General features: G+C 35.8%; 1 protein-coding gene across 1 annotated transcript; it reads left to right on the forward strand.

The window, feature by feature from the left end:
• Positions 1–6,799: 6,799 nt before the first annotated feature.
• Positions 6,800–25,119, forward strand: LOC142234626 (uncharacterized). Its single transcript, XM_075305783.1, has 5 exons — positions 6,800–6,982; positions 20,794–21,197; positions 21,261–21,380; positions 23,838–24,162; positions 24,415–25,119. Exons 1-5 carry the CDS (start codon positions 6,824–6,826, stop codon positions 25,051–25,053), a joined length of 1,647 nt encoding a protein of 548 aa, XP_075161898.1. The 5' UTR covers positions 6,800–6,823; the 3' UTR covers positions 25,054–25,119.
• Positions 25,120–25,328: the final 209 nt, after the last annotated feature.

A 25,328-nucleotide genomic window follows, 5' to 3' on the forward strand; every position in this document is an offset into this window, starting at 1 on the left:
AAATTTGTATTCGTATTTTAAAGACATGAAATCTTTGACCTCACGACAATATTTTTTTCAGTGTATGCAGAAATTAATGAAGATAGTGGATGTTAAGTCGACGTATTGAAGAACTACATTACAGGGATTATTCTGAACATTGTTTTTGGAATTGGTATTTTGGCCATTAAAGGGCTATGTGAGAATCCGAAACAGCTGTTTTCTTGCTAGTTTCAACTAAAATGTTCTTTTTATACCCTCCATCATAGGATGGGGGAATATTAACTTTGTCATTCCGTTTGTAACACATCGAAATATTGCTCTAAGACCCCATAAAGTATATATATTCTGGGTCGTTGTGAAATTCTGAGTCGATCTAAGCATGTCCGTCCGTCCGTCCGTCCGTCTGTTGAAATCACGCTAACTTCCGAACGAAACAAGCTATCGACTTGAAACTTGGCACAAGTAGTTGTTATCGATGTAGGTCGGATGGTATTGAAAATGGGCCATATCGGTCCACTTTTACGTATAGCCCCCATATAAAGGGACCTTCAGATTTGGCTTGTGGAGCCTCTAACTGAAGCATATTTCATCCGATCCGGCTGAAATTTGGTACATGATGCTGGTGTATGGTCTCTAACAACCATGCAAAAATTGGTCCACATCGGTCCATAATTATATATAGCCCCCATATAAACCGATCTCCAGATTTGGCTTACGGAGCCTCAAAAAGAAGCAAATTTCATCCGATCCAGCTGTAATTCGGTACATGATGTTGGTATATGGTCTCTAACAACCATGCAAAAATTGGTCCACATCGGTCCATAATTATATATAGCCCCCATATAAACCGATCTCCAGATTTGGCTTGCGCAGCCTCAAAGAGAAGCAAATTGCATCCGATCAGGCTGAAATTTGGTACATGGTGTAGGTATATGGTCTCTAACAACCGTGCAAAAATTGGTCCACATCGGTCCTTAATTATATAAAGCGCCCATATAAACCGATCCCCAGATTTGATCTCCGGAGCCTCAAATTTCATCCGATCCGGCTGAAATTCGGTACATGATATTGGTATATGGTCTCTAACAACCATGCAAAAATTGGTCCACATCCGTTCATAATTATATATAGCCCCCATATAAACCGATCCCCAGATTTGGCTTGCGAAGTCTCCAAGAGAAGCAAATTTCATCCAATCCGGTTGTAATTTGGAACATGGTGTTAGTATATGATCTTTAACAAGCGTGCCAGAATTGGTCCATATCGGTCCATAATTATATATAGCCACCATATAAAACGTTCTCCAGATTTGACCTCCGGAGCCTCTTGGAGGAGCAAAATTCATCCGATCCGGTTCAACTTAGGAACGTGGTGTTAGTATATGGTCGCTAACAACCATACCAAAATTGGTCCAACCACACAAAAATTGGTCCATATCGGTTCATAATCATGATTGCCACTAGAGCCAAAAATACTCTACCAAAATTTTATTTCTATAGAAAATTTTGTCAAAATTTTATTTCTATAGAAAATTTTGTTAAAATTTTATTCGGTTCATAATAAAATTTTCATCATTGTCAAAATTTTATTTCTATAGAAAATTTTGTTTATATTTTATTCGGTTCATAATCATGGTTGCCATTCTAGCCAAAAATAATCTACCAAGATTTTATTTCTATAGAAAATTTTGTGAAAAGTTTATTTCTATAGAAAATTTTGTGAAAATTTTATTTCTATAGAAAATTTTGTTAAAATTTTATTTCAGTAGAAAATTTTGTCAAAATTTTATGTCTACTTTGTCAAACTGAATTATATACGTATTGGATCGATCTTTTTTGATTTAATATATACCACGTATGGACTTACATAGAATTTAGAAGATGGTGTTAGGAGGTTTTAAGATACCTTGCCATCGGCAAGCGTTACCGCAACTTAAGTAATTCGATTGTGGATGGCAGTGTTTAGAAGAAGTTTCTACGCAATCCATGATGGAGGGTACATAAGCTTCGGCCTGGCCGAACTTACGGCCGTATATACTTGTTTTATTACTTACAAGCTTACAAAAGCATTTTGATCTATTGCATTCAGAAATAAAGTTATTCGTGATGGAATTCAAGCGTGATAGTGTGATTGATTAGGCTAGAAAACCAGAAATGGCCATCGTTAAAGTCCTCCTCCATTTAAATGAGAATAAACTTTTTGTGTCCGATGCGGCTAGTATTGCAAAACACACAAGACTCAGCACGCGTCAAAAAGTAGGTTCCTACCTTAATTTCTACCGCACTCAAAAAAAGATTTTTCTGATTCAATCACGAAATTAATTGATCCAATTAATTCTTTAATTGAAATGCCTTCAATCACGAAAATGATTGTATCAATCACAGTTTTAATTGGGCATACAAAATATTTGATTAAAAAATTAATTGATTTGAATTGAAAATTTCAATTAAATGTTTAATTAATTCAATTAAAACTTAATTGATGTTGATTGCAAAAATCGATTGGAAAACGCAATCAGTTTCTTTATAGATTTCATTGATTATATAGTTAAACGTTTAAATTAAATCAGTGAAACAATTAGTTGAGTCCACATCGATTAATTTTTATAACCTCCACCATAGGATGGGGGTATATTAACTTTGTCATTCCGTTTGTAACACATCGAAATATTGCTCTAAGACCGCATAAAGTATATATATTCTGGGTCGTGGTGAAATTCTGAGTCGATATGAGCATTTCCGTCCGTCCATCCTTCTGTTGAAATCACGCTAACTTCCGAACGAAGCAAGCTATCGACTTGAAACTTGGCACAAGTAGTTGTTATCGATGTAGGTCGGATGGTATTGCAAATGGGCCATATCGGTCCACTTTTACGTATAGCCCCCATATAAACGAACCCCCCAAATTTGGCTTGCGATTGCTCTAAGAGAAGCAAATTTCATCCGATCCAGCTGAAATTTGGTACATGGTGTTAGTATATGGTCTCTAACAACCATGCAAAAAATGGTCGATATCGGTCCACTTTTACGTATAGCCCCCATATAAACGGACCCCCAAATTTGGCTTGCGACTGCTCTAAGAGAAGCCAATTTCATCCGATCCAGCTGAAATTTTGTACATGGTGTTAGTATATGGTCTTTAACAACCATGCAAAAATTGGTCCACATCGGTCTATAATTATATATAGCCCCCATATAAACCGATCCCCCGATTTGGCTTGCGGAGCCTCTAAGAGCAGCAAATTTCATCCGATCCGGCTGAAATTTGGTACATGGTGTTGGTATATGTTGTCTAATGACCATGCAAAAATTGGTCCATATCGGTCCATAATTACATATAACCCCCATATAAACCTATCCCCCGATTTGGCTTGCGGAGTCTCTAATAGAACCAAATTTCATCCGATCCGGCTAAAATTTGATACATGGTGTTAGTATATGGTCTCTAACAACCATGCAAAAATTGGTCCACATCGGTCCATAATTATATATAGCCCCCATATAAACCGGTCCCCCGATTTGGTTTGCGGAGCCTCTAAGAGAAGCAAATATCATCCGATCCGGCTGAAATTTGGTACATGGTGTTGGTATATGTTCTCTAATGACCATGCAAAAATTGGTAAACATCGGCCCATAATTATATATAGCCCCCATATAAACCGATCCCCAGATTTGACCTCCGGAGCCTCTTAGATGAGCAAAACTCATCCGATCCGATTGAAATTTGGTCCGTGGTGTTAGTATATTGTCTCTAACAACCATGCCAAAATTGGTCCAAATCGGTCCATAATTATATATAGCCCCCATATGAGCCCATCCCCAGATTTGGCCTCCGGAGCATCTTAGAGGAGCAAAATTCATCCGATCCGATTGAAATTGGGTACGTGGTGTTAGTATATGGTCTCTAACAACCATACAAGAATTGGTCCATATCGGTCCATAATTATATATAGCCCCCATATAAATCGATCCCCAGATTTTCGGTCTATAGTTATATATAGGCGATCCCCAATCACACAAAAATTGGTCCTTATCGGTTAATAATCATGGTTGCCACTCGAGCCAAAAATAATCTACCAAAATTTTATTTTTATAGAAAACATTGTCCAAATGTTATTTCTATAGAAAATTTTGTCAAAATTTTGTGTCTATAGAAAATTTTGTCAAAATTTTATTTTTATAGAAAACTTTGTCAAAATTTTATTTCTATAGAAAATTTTGTCAGAATTTTATTTCTATAGAAAATGTTATCCAAATGTTATTTCTATAGAAATTTTTTTCCAAATTTTACTTCTATAGAAAATGTTGTCAAAATTTTATTTCTATAGAAACTTTAAACTTAATTATATACGTATTTAATCGGCCTTTTTCGTTTAATATATACTACGCATGGACTATGTGGTATATATTACGGTTTTAGGAAGTTTTAAAATACCTTGCTATCGGCAAGTGTTACCGCAACCCAAGTAATTCGATTGTGGATGACAGTCTTCAGTAGAAGTTTCTACGCAATCCATGGTGGAGGGTACATAAGTTTCGGCCTGGCCGGACTTACGGCCTTGAAGGGTGATACGGTCAAAATTTGGTCAATATAAACTTGACGTATTTCTTTCAATTTTGCATTTAAAAAACCTGAACACCCCTCATTTTGAAGGTGTGTGTGTGTAGAATGTTGTTCCTATTTTGATTTTAGAATTCACTCTTCAGTTGTCAAAATGCCGTCCAAGCAAGAAGAGCAGCGTATCAAAATTTTGCTCGCGCATCGCGAAAATCCGAGCTACTCGCACGCAAAGCTGGCAAAATCGCTAAAAGTTGCCAAATCAACCGTTACAAATGTAATCAAAGTGTTTGGGGAACGTTTGTCGACAGCCAGGAAGTCTGGATTGGGGGGAAATCGAAAACCGGAAGCCGCTGAGACGACAAAGAGAGTTGCCGGTAGTTTCAAGCGAAACCCTAACCTCTCTCTCCGAGATGCTGCAAATAAGCTGGGTGTATCGTCTACAACCGTGCATCGAGCCAAAAAACGAGCCGGACTATCGACTTACAAGAAGGTAGTGACTCCAAATCGCGATGATAAACAAAATACGACGGCCAAAGCGCGATCCCGGAGGCTGTACACGACGATGCTGACGAAGTTTGACTGCGTGGTAATGGACGACGAAAGCTACGTCAAAGCCGACTACAAGCAGCTTCCGGGACAGGAGTTTTATACGGCAAAAGGAAGGGGAAAGGTAGCAGATATTTTCAAGCACATAAAACTGTCAAAGTTCGCAAAGAAATATCTGGTTTGGCAAGCCATCTGTACCTGTGGCTTGAAAAGCAGCATTTTCATAGCTTCCGGGACTGTCAACCAAGAAATTTACGTGAAAGAGTGTTTGAATAAACGTCTGCTGCCTTTCCTGAAGAAACACAGTTGTTCCGTACTGTTTTGGCCGGATTTGGCATCTTGCCATTACGGTAAAAATGCCATGGAGTGGTACGCCGCCAACAACGTGCAGATGGTTCCCAAGGACAAGAACCTTCCCAACACGCCAGAGCTCCGCCCAATTGAGAAATACTGGGCTATTGTCAAGCGGAACCTAAATAAGACCAACAAAACTGCTAAGGACGAGCAGCAGTTCAAGGCAAACTGGCTTTCTGCGGCGAAGAAGGTGGGCAAGGTGGCTGTACAAAATCTGATGGCAGGTGTCAAGCGTGAGGCCCGGCAATTCAGATTTGGAAAAGCGAAAGCCTAACAAAATATTTTTCTTGAATTTTATTCTAATTGAACTTGAAAAAGAAATTTAATTTGATTTTTTAAATAAACGATTTCACCGATTTACACGCGTTTTCCCTTGACCAAAGTTTGACCGTATCACCCTTTATATACTTGTTTTTATTAAATTGTTAATTGGAACAATTAATTGTTTAATAAAACCGCGAAATTTTTCACTCATTTTTTTAACTGACTGACTCATTGTATCAATTAATTTTGATCAATCACCTTTTTAATTGATTTTGTGGTTTATTTATTATTAAAAAAATTGATTGTATTTTTTATATTTATACTTTTTTTCAGTTTTTTAACTGACTTACCACCATTTTCATGAAGCTCCGTTAGTGTTAAGTTAGCTAACCAACTTTTAAACCGAAATATAGACATATATGTCATCTGGTCTATATATTTTATATGCCAGTTAGGAGCTTAACTAATGGAAATTTTTCATTTAATGTTAACTGGATAAAAGATATTTGCAATTAACTTTCTGTTAACTGGCAGTTAAAACCTAACGGAGCTACATGAAAATGGCCGTTAGTCTTGTAGTCCGAGTTTGATTGTAAAGTTAATTTTTAATTAAAAATATATAATATTCAATAATTGACCTAATTGACTTAATGTTTCTAGTTTGATTAAAAAGTTAATTGTACCAATTATTTTCTTAATTTAAAAATTTTCAATCATTGACCTACTTGACTTAATTAATTAATAATTTTTTTAATTGAAAAAGTCTTCAGCTTCAATAAAATTTTTAATTAGAAATATTTTGGTGATATTTTTTTATGCACAATGGTCACCAAACTCAAACATATTTCTACTCTGTTTGTACATTCAGCTTTTCCACAATTAATTTCTATTTCTAATATTCTATGTAGTAAATTTACTACATAGAATACTCTATTCTATTAATTAAATTTTATTAATGTTACCAACGGAATATCAATATGAACATACCACTTAAGATTTGATACAGAAGACACAGATTACAAGTGATTACATGATGCCATCAAAAACTTATAAATACAAGTGCATTTAGGGTTGGAATCAGTTTTCGCGAAACTTTTTATTCGAATCAAGGGGAACAATGCCGTTCAGTTTTACAGACATTAAAAACTATATAGATTTCGATAAAAATACCAAGATATGGAAGGGGTTGGAAGTGGAACCCAAATATGGAGAGAAAGATTCAATTGCATCTGTAGCACTACAAGCTATGTTAAATGATCCAGACCATATAGGCCAGGTATTCATAATAAATCAATGAACAGCTGTTAAATTTATAAATGGATTGTCTATCGAAAACTACGATGTACTTCACATACATTTACGACTTAGTTTGCTATATATCAAAAACTCTGAAACCCCCCTAAAAAATAGTTAATTTTTAACAAGAATGGAACCAAATATGAAATATTATACATAAAATTTAATGTGTAATATAACATACACTTTCAATCACACGTTGAAGACGCTTATATTCTTCGACCTAAATAAAAGTCTTGGGCAAAATCGTTCACCGTAGTGATTCGGACTCTTCGTTCCTTTTGAACAAAGGAACTAGTTCCTTCGCTCCTTTTCGTTCCGCCTTTTTATATCACTGTCATCTACTAAAGACATACATGACATTGTTTGTTTATTTTGTGAAACGAAATTCGTGGACAATTGAAAGATACGAAAAATATGGAAAATTGAATAGAATTACTTCAAATAGTAATATAGTTGGAAAAAATAATGAATGAAATGGAAAATATAAGGAAGTAACTAAACTCCGAAAACCAAACTGTTTGAATGGGTCTTTGAATTTTATAATATTATACTCTGTGTAAAATTATTCACAGCAAGAAATTAAAAGATTTTTTTTTTGGTGTTTTGTGAAGGGACTGAGATGGAACTAATGATTCTATTAAATAGCAGCATATCGATCAATGATTTAATGAATTGGCAAATAGCTGCAGTCAAACAAAAGTCAAGAAATCAAACTGCGATACGCGGAACGATGGAGCCTAAATTGAAAATAAAACAAGTAAGGAAGTCTAAAGTCGAGCAAGCCGACTATATTATACCCTACACCACTTTGTAGATCTAAATTTTCGATACCATATCACATCCGTCAAATGTGTTGGGGGCTATATATAAAGGTTTGACCCAAATACACACATTTAAATATCACTCGATCTGGACAGAATTTGATAGACTTCTACAAACTCTAAAGACTCAAAATTTAAGTTGGCTAATGCACTAGGGTGGAACACAATGATAGTAAAAATATGGGAAACATTTAAATCTGAAGCAATTTTAAGGAAACTTCACAAAAGTTTATTTATGATTTACCGCTCGATACATATGTATTAGAAGTTTAGGAAAATTAGAGTAATTTTTACAACTTTTCGACTAAGCAGTGGCGATTTTACAAGGAAATTCTTGGTATTTTGACCATTTTTGTCGAAATCAGAAAAACATATATATGGGTGCTATATCTAAATCTGAACCGATTTCAACCAAATTGGGCACGCATAGCTACAATGCTAATTCTACTCCCTGTGCAAAATTTCAACTAAATCGGAGTAAAAAATTGGCCTCTGTGGTCATATGAGTGTAAATCGGGCGAAAGCTATACATGGGAGCTATATCTAAATCTGAACCGGTTTCAATCAAATTTTGCACACTTAACGGCACTACTAATTATACTCCTAGTGCAAAATTTCAAACAAATTCGGCCAAAACTCTGGCTTCTAGGACCATATTAGTCCATATCGGGCGAAAGATATATATGGGAGCTATATCTAAATCTGAATCGATTTCAATCAAATTTGACACGCATAGCTACAATGCTAAATCTACTCCCTGTGCAAAATTTCAACCAAATTGGGCCAAAACTCTGGACCGATTCGAACCGATCTGAACCGATTTCAATCAACTTTTACACACTTGACTATACGACTAACGGCCATTTTCATGTAGCTCCGTTAGGCTTTAACTGTCAGTTAACAGAAAGTAAATTGCAAATATCTTCTCTCCTGTTCAATTTAACTGAAAAATGTTCATCAGTTAAGTTCCTAACTAACATATGGAATATATATGCAAGATGACAGCTTCGTTCATAATACGGTTTAAAAGTTGCTTAGTTAACGGAACGCTAACGGAGCTTTATGAAAATGGGGGTAAGTGTTATGTTTGTACAAAATTTCAAGCAAATCGGTATAAAACTCTGTCTGCTGGGTCCATATTAGTGCATATCGGACGAAAGATATATATGGGAGCTATATCTAAATCTGAACCGATTTTTTCCAAAATCAATAGGGTTCTATCCTGACCCAAATTAGGAACATGTACCAAATTTGAAGGCGATTGGACTTAAATTGCGACCTAGACTTTGATCACAAAAATGTGTTCACAGACAGACGGACGGACGGACGGACAGACAGACGGACATGGTTATATCGACTCAGGGACCCACCCTGAGCATTATTGCCAAAGACACCATGTGTCTATCTCGTCTCCTTCTGGGTGTTACAAACATATGCACTAACTTATAATACCCTGTTCCACAGTGTGGCGCAGGGTATAAAAACAAGTAAGTAAAGTCTAAAGTCGGGCGGGGCCGACTATATTATACCCTTCACCATTATGTAGACCAAAATTTGTGTTACCGTATCAACTCCTTCAAATTTGTTGGGAGTTATTATCAAAATTTATATTCCCTATATACAAAATTTGTATTACAAATATTTATATCTGAAACGATTTGGAGACAATTTTTTGTACTTCTACAAAATCGCTAGCATTAAAAATTAAATCGACTAACACCCTGGGATGAAATATATGCATATACATATGTATTCGAGATATAGGGCAATTTGAGTAATATTTAAAATTTTTGCTACTCAGCAGTGGCGATTTTACAAGGATATTGGTCAAATCTCGCCAAGATATGTGGTCAATTGTGGGTTGTGATATATTATTTGGCCAATTCGGGTGATATTTCCCCAAGCCGGAGTTTTATTTAAAATTCGACCATTCTGTGAAAAGTTTGGCATTACAGTGTGTAGAATATGAATACGATATGGGGATATCATCACAGAATTTTGTGTAAAATGTGGTTATTTTGGCCATATTAGATTAAGATGACACACTTAAATAGCATATTAAATGTATTCACTGTGGAAACAATCGGATCAATTGGAGGAAACTCCCATTGAAAATGGGTCTAAAATATGAAACATTCTACCATATTTCCCCTACTCTGGCGTACATATATATGGGAGCTATATCTAAATATGAACCGATTTTGACCAAATTTGACATGCATACACCCTCAAAAAAAATCGCCTCTCTAACATATGTTCCAAACATATTTTGCAGGAAGCACATATATTATTGGATACTGCCGAAACATTAATATGTTTGTTTTATGTGAACATATTCTATTTTTGGAAGCATTTTGAGCCAAAAATATTATATGCTTGGAAGAATTTTCCACAAAGATTGTGCTCATTCCCTAACATAATTTTCACTTCCACGAAATTTTTTAGTTCTTGGCACCTTTTTCTGTAATACAAATAATGTTGAAGAAATTATTCAATTTTATAATTTTTTTAAATTTTACCTTTCGCCTGGACGGAGAATCGAACCGAGGACCATACAGTTTGTAAGCCAACACACTACCACTGAGCTACGTAGCTGTTATAGTCACCAGAAGACAATTATCGTTATAAGTTACATTTATATAGCATAGTTTGCAGCGCCCACGAGCCCATGCAAACATAACATTATTTAACAGAAACATACATGTGTTGGCAACGTGGAGCAGTGGTTAGCATGTCTGCCGTACATGCAAAGGGTCGTGGGTTCAATCCCTGCTCCGACCAAACACCAATTGTTTTTTTTTTTTTTTTTTTTTTGTTTTAATTTACGCATTTATATTTATACTATATTAAATTTTTATAATGAAACTTCGAAATGTGGGTTATTAGAGATTTACAGTCAGAAACAGTGCTTGATATAAACGAAATGGACTGAGCTTTTGGATAAAATATTATTTTTTTATTGCAAAAATAACATTTTTGTAATAAAAAACTGGTTTTGGTATAAAAGTTTGATATTTTGGAAGGAATTCAAAAACTCTAACAAAGGAAGAACGTGGGGTCGAGTATAAACATACATAAATAATTTTATAATATACACAAATTAAATAATATTTAGACTTAAATTAAATAATATTTAGACTTAAGCGTATAAAATTTTTGGCCTTATCATAAAGCAGTTTCCGAAACAACATATAAGCGGTTTCACAGAAATTGCTCTCTTTCGATTCTCTCGCTGTGTTAATTTGATATCTTTCGTCAACCCTCCCGGTTTTTATCTCTATTTCTTTCTCTATACTCTCTCTCTCTTTCGCTCTCTGAATAAAATATCACAACATATATATGTTTAATCGAAATTTGTAAATTTATATATGTTTACATTCACACATATAATTTTTATGAAACATGCATGCCCCAAACATAATATATTCTAACATATTAACATATGTGTTCCAAACATTTAGTGTTAGTTTGAGAACATTACATGTTTGCACTTAAATATATTGTGTTTAAAAATTGTGCCCGAAACACATTTTGTTTATATCGAAACATATGAAAAACATATTTTTCTAACAGTGTAGTTAGAATAATAATCCTGCTATCTCAGCAAAAAACGTAAATGGGAGAATAATTTTGGCCTCCGTGATCATATGGGTGTAAATCGGGTGAAAGATATATATGTGAGCTATATCTAAAGCTGAACCGATTTCAACCACACGCACAGAAAAACCATGTTTGTACATGGTTGCCGCATCCATTTAATGCTTATCTAGAGCATGTAATTGCCGCGAAAACCATGTATTTTGTCTTTGTAAAAATAGTTTTCGAGCGGAGAAAAATGTATGGTGGCAATAAGCATTTGAATGGTTCTCAAATACAGCAAACATGTTCTATCAATTAAATGATAGAATTTGAGACCATTAAATGGTCGGGAAAGTCATGTACCTGACCATTCAATTTTTTTACTTTTTTACAGGGAAAAAAGTATTTTTATAGGTTAAGTATAGACATGTCTAGAACCATTACATGGCCATAAAGACCATTTAAACTTTTTTTTCGTGACCATTTAATTTTTAACATGTTTGCAGCGAAAAGAATTTTATAAAAACATTGAGCAGGTACACACGATTTTCATTTGCGCGTCAGTCGTGTGTTGATTGTTTCTTGGAATGGACGGAGAATACGGATTTACTGTGTTTTGTGTTAATTTATTTATTCAGAAGTGGCACGTGGTTTTATGTGAACACAAAAAAGGAAAGTGTAATTGAAAAAATGTACCTGTTTTTGTTCTGCATTTTGCTATATGGTATAATTTATTTTTATTTGCAGTTACATGATGCCTGCGTTTGTACATTTGATGGGCACGATGTAAATATGGAATAATTACTTATTGTTGAAATTGAAATAAAATAGAGTGTGTAAAAATATATGATGTTTGCTTGAACGGCATTATAAATACAAATAAACAATGAATTGGTTTATAAATAAATAAAAACAAATAAATAAAGTTAATTTTGTGTTTTCTTTTCTCAAGTGGCGTCCTTTTTTCGACGATGAAAAAAGTTTTTTCATAAAGATCAAAACATTTTAGGTTGTGACCATGTTCTTTTAACTAGGAGAAAAATATTTTTAATGAATACCATAAAATTTTAAATCGTGACCATTGTCTTTTCATTCAAACAAAATTCTTTTTATCAATATAATAACATTTTAGATGAGGACAATTACATTTTTCTTAGAACCATGTTCACTGAGCCAACATGGTTGCAGGTTAAAATGTTACATGGTCGCCGCAAAAATAGCTGCTATCATATTATTTTGCTCTTCGAATATGATTGTGACAATCATGTTTCTTCTCTGCGTGCAAATTCAGCACAATTAACGATACTCCTTGTGCAAAATTTGAAGCAAATCAGGATAAAACTCTGGCTTTTGAAGCCATATAAGTGAAAATCGGACAAAAGATATATATGGGAGCTATATCTAAATCTGAACCGATTTCAACCAAATTTGTCACACATAACGATACTATTAAACGTACTCCTTGTGCAAAATTTGAAGCAAATCAGAATAAAACTCTGCCTTTTGAAGCCATATAAGTGCAAATCGGACAAAGGTATATATGGGAGCTATATCTAAATCTGAACCGATTTGGCTGATATTTTGCATATCTTACGAAAGCCCCAAAATATTTTGAGAAAATACGTTTATAAATACGTCAATTATGACCAGACGGTGAAATCAATAGTGATTGTCTTTGAGCCAATGTAAACCTCTGAGCCAAAACCATCATATTCTGACCGATGTCGACTTATCGGTATGAAGACACTAGAAAATAGAAGATTATTTTTATCTCAGATTTTTCTGTACAAGATAGTTAATGGTAACATAGATGCTCCAGATTTGCTTGAATTAATACAATTTAATATTCCATGCCATAATTTGCGTCGTCAAAACCTACTCTTCATTCCAATTCATCGTAGCAACTATTCATATAATGAACCAATTGTGCGTGCTTTAAAGGAATTTAATCGGATCTCAAATTTTAGGTTGGATTTTTCTTCTACATTATTTGATTTTTGTAAATCATTAGATATTATATATTTTTAGTAATAAGCTTAGTTTGTAAGGATTGTAATGCAAATCCAACTACTGAAATAAATAAATAAACTGCGAGCTGTACTTTGCACACACGGACGGACAGACAGACAGATGGACATCGCTAAATCGTCTCAGAATTTAATTCTAAGCCGATCGGTATACTAAAAGATGGGTCTATGACAATTATTTCTTGGCGTTACATACAAATGCACAAACTTATTATACCCTGTACCACAGTAGTGGTGAAGGGTATAATAAATGACAAAAGGAACGATGAGAGCGAAGAGATGGAAAGAGGATGGAACGGTTCACTAAAAGGAACTAGACAATCCTTCCTTTTAGTGAACCGTTCATTGGAACTAGTTCGCTCCAGAACGACACAAGACTACTAAATAATATCGTTGTTGCAAATACAAATGAAAGTGCGTGACGCGTGTACTGTGGTTGCTTTTCAATTTCTTCAACACAGCTGATTAATTTACCAAGAAGAAGCATATCAATTGTTTAGTGCCGCGACAAAAAAATTCGATAGTAAATATTTTTAATATAATAGCAAAATGCAAAAAAGCAAATGCGTTTTGTTTTTTTGCCAATACCATTGTAGATGAGCCGTTGGAGAGTAGTTCTTCTGACGACAATGAAGAAGTTACAACATTATTGCTTAGACGAAATGACCAACGGCGAGTTAAAAACTTTGTTGAGCATGTAATTAATTTGTACTCTGAAGTAGAAGTAAGATAAAAATATATAAAATCAAAAGTTTTAACAATTTCCCTTAGTTCGAGAAAAATTTGCATGTTAGTCGAGATTCTAATAATAGTTAATAATAATTGAAATATTTCCGCCAATTTTTATACCCTCCACCATAGGATGGGGGTATATTAACTTTGTCATTCCGTTTGTAACACATCGAAATATTGCTCTAAGACCCCATAAAGTATATATATTCTGGGTTGTGGTGAAATTCTGAGTCGATCTGAGCATGTCCGTCCGTCCGTCCGTCTGTTGAAATCACGCTAACTTCCGAACGAAACAAGCTATCGACTTGAAACTTGGCACAAGTAGTTGTTATTGATGTAGGTCGGATGATATTGCAAATGGGCCATATCGGTCCACTTTTACGTATAGCCCCCATATAAACGGACCCCAAAATTTGGCTTGCGGGGACTCTAAGAGAAGCAAATTTCATCCGATGCGGCTGAAATTTGGTACATGGTGTAAGTATATTGTCTCTAACAACCATGGAAAAATTGGTCCATATCGGTCTACTTGTACGTATAGCCCCCATATAAACGGACCCCCAAATTTGGCTTGCGATTGCTCTAAGAGAAGCAAATTTCATCCGATCCGGCTGAAATTTGGTACATGGTGTTAGTATATGGTCTGTAACAACCCTGCAAAAATTGGTCCATATCGGTCCATAATTACATATAGCCCCCATATAAACCGATCCCCCGATTGGGCTTGCTGAGTCTCTAAGAGAACCAAATTTCATCCGATCTGGCTGAAATTTGGTACATGGTGTTAGTATATGGTCTCTAAGAACCATGCAAAAATTGATCCACATCGGTCCATAATTATATATAGCCCCCATATAAACCGATCCCCCATTTTGTTTTGCGGAGCCTCTAAGAGAAGCAAATTTCATCCGATCCGGCTGAAATTTGGTACATGGTATTGGTATATGTTCTCTAACAACCATGCAAAAATTGGTCCACATCGGTCCATAATTATATATAGTCCCCATATAAACCGATCCCCCGATTTGGCTTGCGGAGCCTCTAAGAAAAGCAAATTTCATCCGATCCGACTGAAATTTGGTACATGGTGTTGGTATATGTTCTCTAATGACCATGCAAAAATTGGTCCATATCGGTCCATAATTATTTATAGCCCTCATATAAATCGATTCCCCGATTTGTCCTCCGGAGCCTCTTGGAGGAGCAAAATTCATCCGATCCGGTTGAAATTTGGAACATGGTGTTAGAATGTGGTCTCTAACAAACAGTCAAGAATTGGTCCACATCGGTCCATATTTATATATAGCCCACATATAAACCGTTCCTCAGATTTGATCTCCGGAGCCTCTTGGAGGAGCAAAATTCATCCGATCCGGGGTTAAAATTCGCAACGTGGTGTTAGTATAAGGCCGCTAATAACCATGCCAAAATTGGTCCATATCGTCTATAGTCTATAGTTATATAAGCCGATCCCCAATCCAAAAATAATCTACCAAAATTTTATTTGTATAGAAAACATTGTCAAAATGTTATTTCTATAGAAAATGTTGTCAAAATTTTATTTCTATAGAAAATGTTTTCCAAATTTTATTTCTATAGAAATTTTTTTCCAAATTTTATTTCTATAGAAAATTTTTTCCAAATTTTACTTCTATAGAAAATGTTGTCAAAATTTTATTTTGTCAAAATTTTATTTCTATAGAAACTTTAAACTTAATATACGTATTTAATCGGCCTTTTTTAGTTTAATATATACCACGTATGGACTATGTGGTATATATTATAGTGTTAGGAAGTTTTAAGATACCTTGCCATCGGCAAGTGTTACCGCAACCCAAGTATTCGATTGTGGATGACAGTTTTCAGTAGAAGTTTCTACACAATCCATGGTGGAGGGTACATAAGCTTCGGCCTGGCCGAACTTACGGCCGTATATATTTGTTTTTTTTTTGTTGTTTTTTTTTCGATTTTATATCAGTGTTGCACCTTTTTTGGTCGTTTTCACACGCAAACGGCGTTGTCATTGCAAGGGGTTTCGGCAACACTGTGGAAATACCATAAAATGTTGTACCATTTGTATGCAAAACTTTTTTCCCAAACGAAATCACCATTAAATACCCACCACCATGAATAAAATTTTTCCTTTGAAATTTCAGGGAGGTTTGATGACAGATATTCTCCTAAGCAGAGCAGTTCAACAAGTACACTTCCCGAAGATAAATTTAAAGATTTTACCTATGAAGACTATATCAGATTCTGGATTTATAAGAACCATGTTTGTTTGAGTTTTAGAGGAATCATTAACATCTGTTGTAAGTGTGCAAGAAAATGAAGAAATAACGCCTTGACTTGAAATCTTAAAAGCTGTAGATTTTCACCCCCATTATTTAAATGATTAGGAGAAGTAAAATCTGGAAACCCAAGGAGTTAAATCGGGAGATCGGTCTTATGGGGCTATACTAAAACATGGACCGATACTCACCATTTTCGGCACACCTCTGTATGGTCCTAAAATACTTCTAGATTTCCAATTTCAGACAAAATGGATAAAAACTACAGATTCTAGAATCCCAAGCAATAAAATCATATCTTGCACACCTATTTATAGTCCTAAAAAACCTTCAGATTTTGAATTTCACGCAAATTGGACAACAACTACGGTTTCTACAAGACCAAAAAGTAAAATCGAGGATCGGTCTATATGGGGGCTATACTAAAACATTGACCGATATGCATCTCTTTATGGTCGTAAAATAATTCTAGATTTCAAATTTCGTGCAAATTGGATAAAACTAAAATTGGGAGATCGGTCTATATGGGGGATATACCAAAACAAGGTCCAATATACGCCATTTTCGGCACACGTATTTGTGGTCCTACAATACTTCTAGATTTTCAATTTCAGGCAAATTGGATAAAAACTACGGTTTCTAGAAGCCCAAGAAGTAAAATCGGGAGATCGGTATAAAACTTACATGCTATCTTAAAAAATATTTCTTAACCTATCCTCGCAACAACTTATCTCCTAACTCATATATAAATAAAAACCCATTATAGATAACACTGATCGCTTCTCAAGTGATTTTGTCTTTGTGGGTGTCATAAAATTCATATGTTTATCTCTATTCTGGAAATCCCATGCATTAAACTCTAAATAAGTAATACACTAATAACTAGAGGTCTGCACAATTCCATTTGTAAATGCGGAGTACATGTGTACTTGCTACATGAGTACATCTATTTGAGAGAGTCGCAAAATAATTGGTACACATTTTGATGAACACCAAAAGCCACGAGTAACTTCTTGTTGCTACTCTGATGTCTTCACTACCAACAAGCACATAATCCTCTTTCTCTCTTCTTGGAGTGTACACAGAGTGATCACGTCGAGTATGTTGCGAGAACAAAACTTCATAGAGTACTCCATGTACCATGTGCAGTTTCAGAAATACAAAAAAAAGTTACTCTCCATAATATATGTTTTTGGTTTGTTTAAAGAACGACAAACGTTAAGGTAGGTGTGTGACATACATAAATATATGAAATATGTGAAATACATACATATCTATGATTAATAATAATGGAAAGTTTTGCTTCGCACATAACTGAGAAATACTTGTGGTACCACGTGAAGTGAAGAGAATCCATGTTGTACTTTTTCTCAAGTACTTACATTTGTATTGTTCCTTTTTTCGGAACACATATTGTTTCGGATAAGTACTTGGTGGTATTTGACAAGCAAGTGTTCTCTTCACTTCACTACTTGCGCTCTGAGAGAAAAACAGTGTATGTACTATATTCGACAGCGAATTGCTTACATGTAGTGAAAAGTTATTCGATGCAGACCTCTACTAATAACACAGTATGTCACACAAACAGAAACATCTAAACACAATTGATAGGTTATCAACAATATTCAACTAATATCCACGATCCTACACAGCTATGGACATATCTGATTTTCCTTCGAGAGCAACATGTGTTTGCTTACGATAAATGATGTTTGAGAAATTCAAACAGGGGACTATACCAAAACATGGACCGATACACACCATTTGTGGCACACCTCTTTGTGGTCCTAAAATACCTCTAGATTTCCAATTTCAGGCAAATTGGATTAAAAACTACGGATTCTATAAGCCCAAGAAGTAAAATCAAGAGATCGGTCTATAAGGGAGCTTTACCAAAACATGGACCGATACTCACCAGATTTCCAGTTTCAGGCAAATTGGATAGAAAAAAGTACGCATTCTAGAAGCCCAAGAAATGAAAACGGGAGATCGGTCTACATGGAGGCTATACCAAACTATGAACCGATACTCACCATTTGTGGCACACCTTTTTATGGTTCTAAATTACCTCTAGATTTCCAATTTCAGGCAAATTGGATAGAAAAAAGTACACATTCTAAAAGCCCAAGAAATAAAATCGGGAGATCGGTCTACATGGAAGCTATACCAAACTATGAACCAATACTCACCATATTTGGTACACCTTTTTATACCCTCCACCATAGGATGGGGGGTATATTAACTTTGTCATTCCGTTTGTAACACATCGAAATATTGATCTAAGACCCCATAAAGTATATATATTCTGGGTCGTGGTGAAATTCCGAGTCGATCAGAGCATGTTCGTCCGTCTGTTGAAATCACGCTAACTTCCGAACGAAACAAGCTATCGACTTGAAACTTGGTACAAGAAGTTGTTATTGATGTAGGTCGGATGGTATTGTAAATGGGCTATATCGGTCCACTTTTACGTATAGCCCCCATATAAACGGACCCCGAAATTTGGCTTGCGATTACTCTAAGAGAAGCAAATTTCATCCGATCCGGTTGAAATTGGGCACATGGTGTTAGTATATGGTCTCTAACAACCATGCAAAAATTGGTTCACATCGGTCCATAATTATATATAGCCCCCATATAAACCGATCCCCCGATTTGGCTTGAGGAGCCTCTAAGAGAAGCAAATTTCATCCGATCCGGCTGAAATTTGGTACATGGTATTAGTATATGGTCTCTAACAACCGTGCAAAAATTGGTCCATATCGGTCCATAATTATATATAGCCCCCATATAAACCGATCCCCCGATTTGGCTTGCAGAGCCTCTAAGAGAAACAAATTTAATCCGATCCGTCTGAAATTTGGTACATGTTGTTAGTATATGGTCTCTAATGACCATGCAAAAATTGGTCCATATTGGTCCATAATTATATATAGCCCCCATATAAACCGATCACCAGATTTGACCTCCGGAGCCTCTTGGAAGACCAAAATTCATCTGATTCAGTTGAAATTTGGTACGTGATGTTAATATATGGCCTCAAAGACCCATGCAAAAATTGGTCCACATCGGTCCATAATTATATATAGGCCCCATATAAACCGATCCCCAGATTTGATCTCCGGAGCACCTTGGAAGAGCAAAATTCTTCCCATTCGATTGAAATTTGGTACGTGATGTTAGTATATGGTATCCAACAACCATGCAGGAATTGGTTCCTATCAGTCCATAATTATATATAGCTCCCATATAAACCGATCGCCAGATTTGACCTCCGGTGCCTTTTGGAGATGCAAAATTCATCCGATCTGGTTGAAATTTGGTACGTGGTGGTAATATATGATATTTAACAACCATGTCAAAAGTGTTCCATATCAGTCCATCATCATTTATAGCCCCCATATAAACCGATCCCGAGATTTGGTTTTGTAGCCTCTTGGAGGAGCAAGTTTCATCCGAGTGAGTTGAAATTTGTGGATGACAGTCTCTCGTAGAAGTTTCTACGCAATCCATGGTGGAGGGTATATAAGATTCGGCCTGGCCGAACTTACGGCCGTATATACTTGTTATTGTCCTAATAAAATACCTCTAGATTTCCAATTTTAGGCAAATTGGATAAAAACTACGGTTTCTATAGGCCCAAGACCTCAAATCGGGAGATCGGTTTATATGGGGACTATATCAAAACCTGGACCGATATAGCCCATTTGCGAACTTGACCTGTCTTCAGACAAAAGACGAGTCTGTGCAAAATTTCAGCACGATTGCTTCATTACTGAAGACTGTAGCGTGATTACAACAGACAGAGGACATGGCTATATCGTCTTAGAATTTCTCCCTGATCAAAAATATATATATATATATATATATATATATATATATATATATATATATATATATATATATATATATATATATATATATATATATATATATATATATATATATATATATATATATATATATATATATATATATATATATATATATATATATATATATATATATATATATATATATATATTTTATACAGTCGGAAATCGATATTTCGATGTGTTACAAACGGAATGACAAACGTATTATACCCCCGTCACCATTCTATGGTGGTGGGTATAAAAACATAACGGCTTAATTTTCTTAATTTGTTTACATGTTTTTGACTGTCTAAAGTCAAAAAATTTTTAATTTTGACCATCTCTGTACATATATCCTTTTATAGTTAGGACTTATTACAAATCATATATATTTAATTCTTGTAGGACTATCTATCTGCCATGTCAATTGACCTATTACCAATACTTTTGTTATTTCTATTCTTTTCGCCTGCTTTCCATCCAGATATCCCATCAAAGTGGCAAATCATTGCGAAATATTGAAATCGCTTCCAAAGCCATTCAAATAGCTAAACATTTCGAAAAACTTCAACTGCAACAATGTGACATAATAGGCTTATGTGCTGCAAATACGGAATATACTGCCTCTTTATTTTTTGGAGCATTGGCTGCTGGTCTTTGCATCAGTACCCTGGATCCAAGCTATGACAAGAAGGGTATAAAAATTATATACTCCTGTACTAAACCTCGTCTAATGTTCTGTGATGGAAGCAATTATCATTGGGTACGAGAAGCCTTTGACGAATGTGGATTATCTGCAACAAAGGTGTTTACTCTAAGTGATCATATTGAAGGAGTACCAAGTATATTGGAATTTTTTGAAGAGCCAGCTGAAGAGAATCAATTTCGGTAAGTTCATGTGGCAGACATTTTAAGAATGATTTTAAACATATTTCTTTGCTTTTTTTGAAGGGTTCCACCATTGGAAAAAGGTGCAAATCAAGTGGCTGTTATTGTCTGTACATCAGGTACGACGGGTTTCCCCAAGGAAGTTTGCATATCACATGCAGCTCTATTACAGCTATTTGAAGCGTAAGTTCAATTATAACTTGTAAATTTACAATAACCGTAATTTTCCAAAAATTTACTCACGAACAGATTAATTTCGTGAGCTCACACGGTATTAGCATAAGATCGTAGTATCCTCATTTATTAACGAATTTTGCAAAAGGTCATCATCAAGAAATCACCTTAGAATAGGTTAGGTATAATGAGAGCTGCCCGATTCTATGTTTAGCTCAATGACAAAGGACCAGAGAATGAAGCCGACCCATTTTTGTCGGCGGCGGCTGACACTAAATATTTGCCTCCGGCGGCGGCGGCTTGACGGCTAAGCCGATAAAAAATTATCTATTCGGCGACGCAAAATTATCTATTATAAAATCAATTTGAAGTTTTCCGAATTGTAATGAGATTAGTTGTACAACCAATCCTACAATCAAATTTACATTTCATTCCATTTTTTGAAAACTATTATAGCAACTTGATGTAAAACTATTATAGCAACTTGATACTAATTCATTGAAGGTGGAAAGTTCAAAATTTTGGCAAAAACTATAACAAATATTATTAAATTTTTCTGATATAAATCAATATTTTAGATTAATTGGCGGCTAAATTTGAGTCGAGATGAGTCGACATATTCGGCGGCGGCGTCTACTGCTAAAAACTGGTCGGCGACGGCTAAAATCGGCGGCGCGACTCGGCGGATTCATTCTCTGCAAAGGACCTCCTTTTTATAGCCAGCTAGAGCGAATTTCCCCAACATTTGCCATAGATCAGGCTGAGACAAATAGATATAGGGTGGCTAATATGTAATGCAACAGCGTTTTTTTATAATGTTTTAATTTTATTGTTTAAGCAAAAAATTTCGATAATAACATCAAATTTTAGAATCAGTTTAGATTCGTTCGAATTGGGTACCTTCAGCATGAATTATGGCCTGCAAACGGCCAACAAAGCCTTAACTTCCTGCATGAAAGTGGGTCGCGACGGCGAAGCGACGTCTTGAGATGATCGACACTTTGGTAGTTTTTAGTGCCAACCTTACTCTCCAAAATGCTCCAGGCGCAACGGTCTAACGGATTGAGATCCGGAAAATTTGGTGGCCATTGTAGAAATGAAGCGGCGATCCTCCATTTTAAGCCATTGACGAGTCTGCGGCCGAAGTGTTTCCCTGCTCAGGGCTTCAATACTGTCTTTGGGACATTTTCCCGATAATATTCGGCATTGATTTTCACCCCACGGTCGGCGAATACGACTGGGAAGCTAACTTCTGTCGCTACGGAAGCTCGCACCGTTACCATCGGCGTAGCTTAAGTTCTGGCAAGTGAATCCTATCATTTTGTTTGTTCACAAACTTCTCAATTTGGAATGACTTATCATTGGAGAAAACCAAAATTGGTGACGGGCCACTTTCGCGTAAGCGAATCAACTCTTTGGCTCTTTCCAGTCTAATTTCTTTTGTGCATCGGTGAGCTCTTGCACTTTTTGGAACTTTAATGGCATTAGTCCAAGCTCATTTTTCACATGTTCTGGCGAAATGTTCATCACGTTTGAATTCCATCACGAATAACTTTATTCTTGAATCCTGTATATCAAAATGCTTTTGTTAGCTTGTAAACAATAAAATGAACTGTCACAAGAATAAAGATGTCAGCTGTCAGACGAGCATTGTAGAAATAATAGTTGGTAGCAATAAAATGAAATGAAAGAACGAAATTTGCTCCTCCAAGAGACTCGGAAGCGAGCCACCGTGGTGCAATGGTTAGCATGTCCGCCTTGCACGCACAGGGTCGTGGGTTCAAACCCAGTTTCGACCAAACACCAAAACGTTTTTCAGCGGTGGATCCCACCTCAGTAATACTGGTGACATTTCTGAGTGTTTTAAAGTTTCTCTAAGTAGTTTCACTGCAATTTGGAATGCTGTTCGGACTCGGTGATAAAAAGTAGGTCCATTGACATTGAGCGTAACATAGAATCGGGCAGCACTCAGTGATAAGAGATAAGTTCACCACGGTGGTATCACAGTGGACTGAATAGTCTAAGTAAGCCTGAAATATCGGGCTGCCACTATACCTAACCTAAGGTAAGCTAAGAGACTCCGAAATTCAAATCTGGCGATCGGTGGTGGTCCTTTATGGCCCATTTGCATTACCACCCCAGAGCTACTTGTGCCAAGTTTCAAGTCGATAGCTTGTTCCGTTCGGAAGTTAGCGTGATTACAACAGTCGGACGGACAGACATCGCCAGGTCAACTCCGAATTTCACCACAACCAAGAACACCTATACTTTATGGGTTCTAAGATCAATATGTATCTCAATGCGTTACAAACGGAATAACAAGGTAGAGGCTATAAATTTAGAGGAGTTAGAATTTATTTATTTGGACCAATGGTTTGGTCCAAATATCAAAAGATGTGTGAAATATCCAAAGTAAAAATTTACAATGAGGAAAAATTTACAATAATTTTATCACATTTTTTTCAGCGCCGAATTTCAAAAAAGACGATGGCTTTGCTTTAGTACTCTATTCTGGTTGACGGGTATATCAACACTCATCCATGGCACAATTGGTGGAGCAACACGTATTATATCGAAAAAAACATTCAATGCGGATGATTTCTTTGACATTGTCAAATGTCATAAAGTGGACATATTTATGGGTCCACCATCTCAGTTAGCATCGGCATTATCATCCAATGCGCTGGGTGCTAGTGATTTGTCCAGCCTTGAATATTTCCTCATAGGTGGTGGAGCTATATCATATGCTCTAACGGAAAAATTTCGAGAATATGCTCCAAATATCTTATTCTACACGCAGAGAAGGAATATGATCACCTCAACCATGTTTCAAGAGCAAAATGTTATTTTTGGATGGTGACCATGTAACATGTTTATGGCAAAAATGTTCTTTTCTCGCCAAAAATAATATGGTTGCCGAAATCAGACACATAATCTCCGAGAAAATAACATGGTTGCGACAAACATGTTACATGGTCACCATTCAAAAATAACATTTTGCTCTTGAAACATGGTTGAGGTGATCATATTCCTTCTCTGGGTGTATGGAGGCTATGCATCAAGTGAGACCTGTTGTTGTATAGCCTCGGGCGTATGTGAACCCAGCAATGCCGTTGGAATTATCGGTAAAAATATCGAAATAAAAATCATCGATAATGATGATGGCAAACATTTGGGACCCAATGAAACGGGTGAGATATGTGTTCGCTCGAAGTTACCCTGGGCCGGTTATTATAACAATCCCGAGCGCACCAATGCCATTTATGACACGGAAGGATGGATTCATACCGGCGACAATGGCTATTTCAATGATGAAGGAAAATTGTTTTTGGTCGATCGCAAGGCAGATATTCGAAAATTCGATAATTTTCATTTTTCCCCAAGTGATATTGAGAGGGTGATCAATGAATTGCCACAGGTGGCAGATGTTTGTGTCGTTGGTCTTGCAGATAGCGTTCATGGTCATTTGCCAGCAGCAGCTGTTATAAAACGTCCCGAAGGTCATATAAGCGAATCGGAAATCTACCAGTATGTTGTGAAACGAATGCAACATTTTGAATGGCTTCGTGGTGGTGTGTACTTTTTTGAGACTTTTCCACGTACTGCATCGGGTAAAACTATACGCCGAGAGGTAACCGAAATGTGTGAGGAGAGAAGGCATCGGAAACTTCTTGAATCATAGTAAAATGTATAAGTTTATCAACATTGTTTTAATTTTGTGAATAAAGGATTTCTTCAATTTGAAAAATAGTATCACTATTATAACCACTATTATAAGTTTGAGCATTCTGTGACACCCAGAAGAAGGTGAGATGGACACATAACAAAATTACTCTCAATTAAAGGTTTTCGCATGATGATGTATGAAACAAATAAAGTAAGAAAAGAAGACAAAACAATTGCAAGAATTAGACATTTAAGCTTCTACATCCGGTTCAAGGAAGCAAGCTGCCACAT

The sequence above is a fragment of the Haematobia irritans genome, chromosome 4 (assembly GCF_050003625.1).
Source record: "Haematobia irritans isolate KBUSLIRL chromosome 4, ASM5000362v1, whole genome shotgun sequence".
In the NCBI taxonomy this organism is placed as follows: Eukaryota; Metazoa; Arthropoda; class Insecta; order Diptera; family Muscidae; genus Haematobia; species Haematobia irritans.

What these genes read in the sequence shown, in the direction of transcription:
- LOC142234626 (XM_075305783.1), top strand. Translation starts at nt 6,824, where the DNA reads ATGCCGTTCAGTTTTACAGACATTAAAAACTATATAGATTTCGATAAA. An exon ending in ATCCAGACCATATAGGCCAG is followed by an intron (nt 6,983 to 20,793) that starts GTATTCATAATA and finishes CTTTCCATCCAG; the next exon opens with ATATCCCATCAAAGTGGCAA. An exon ending in ATGCTCCAAATATCTTATTC is followed by an intron (nt 24,163 to 24,414) that starts TACACGCAGAGA and finishes CTTCTCTGGGTG; the next exon opens with TATGGAGGCTATGCATCAAG.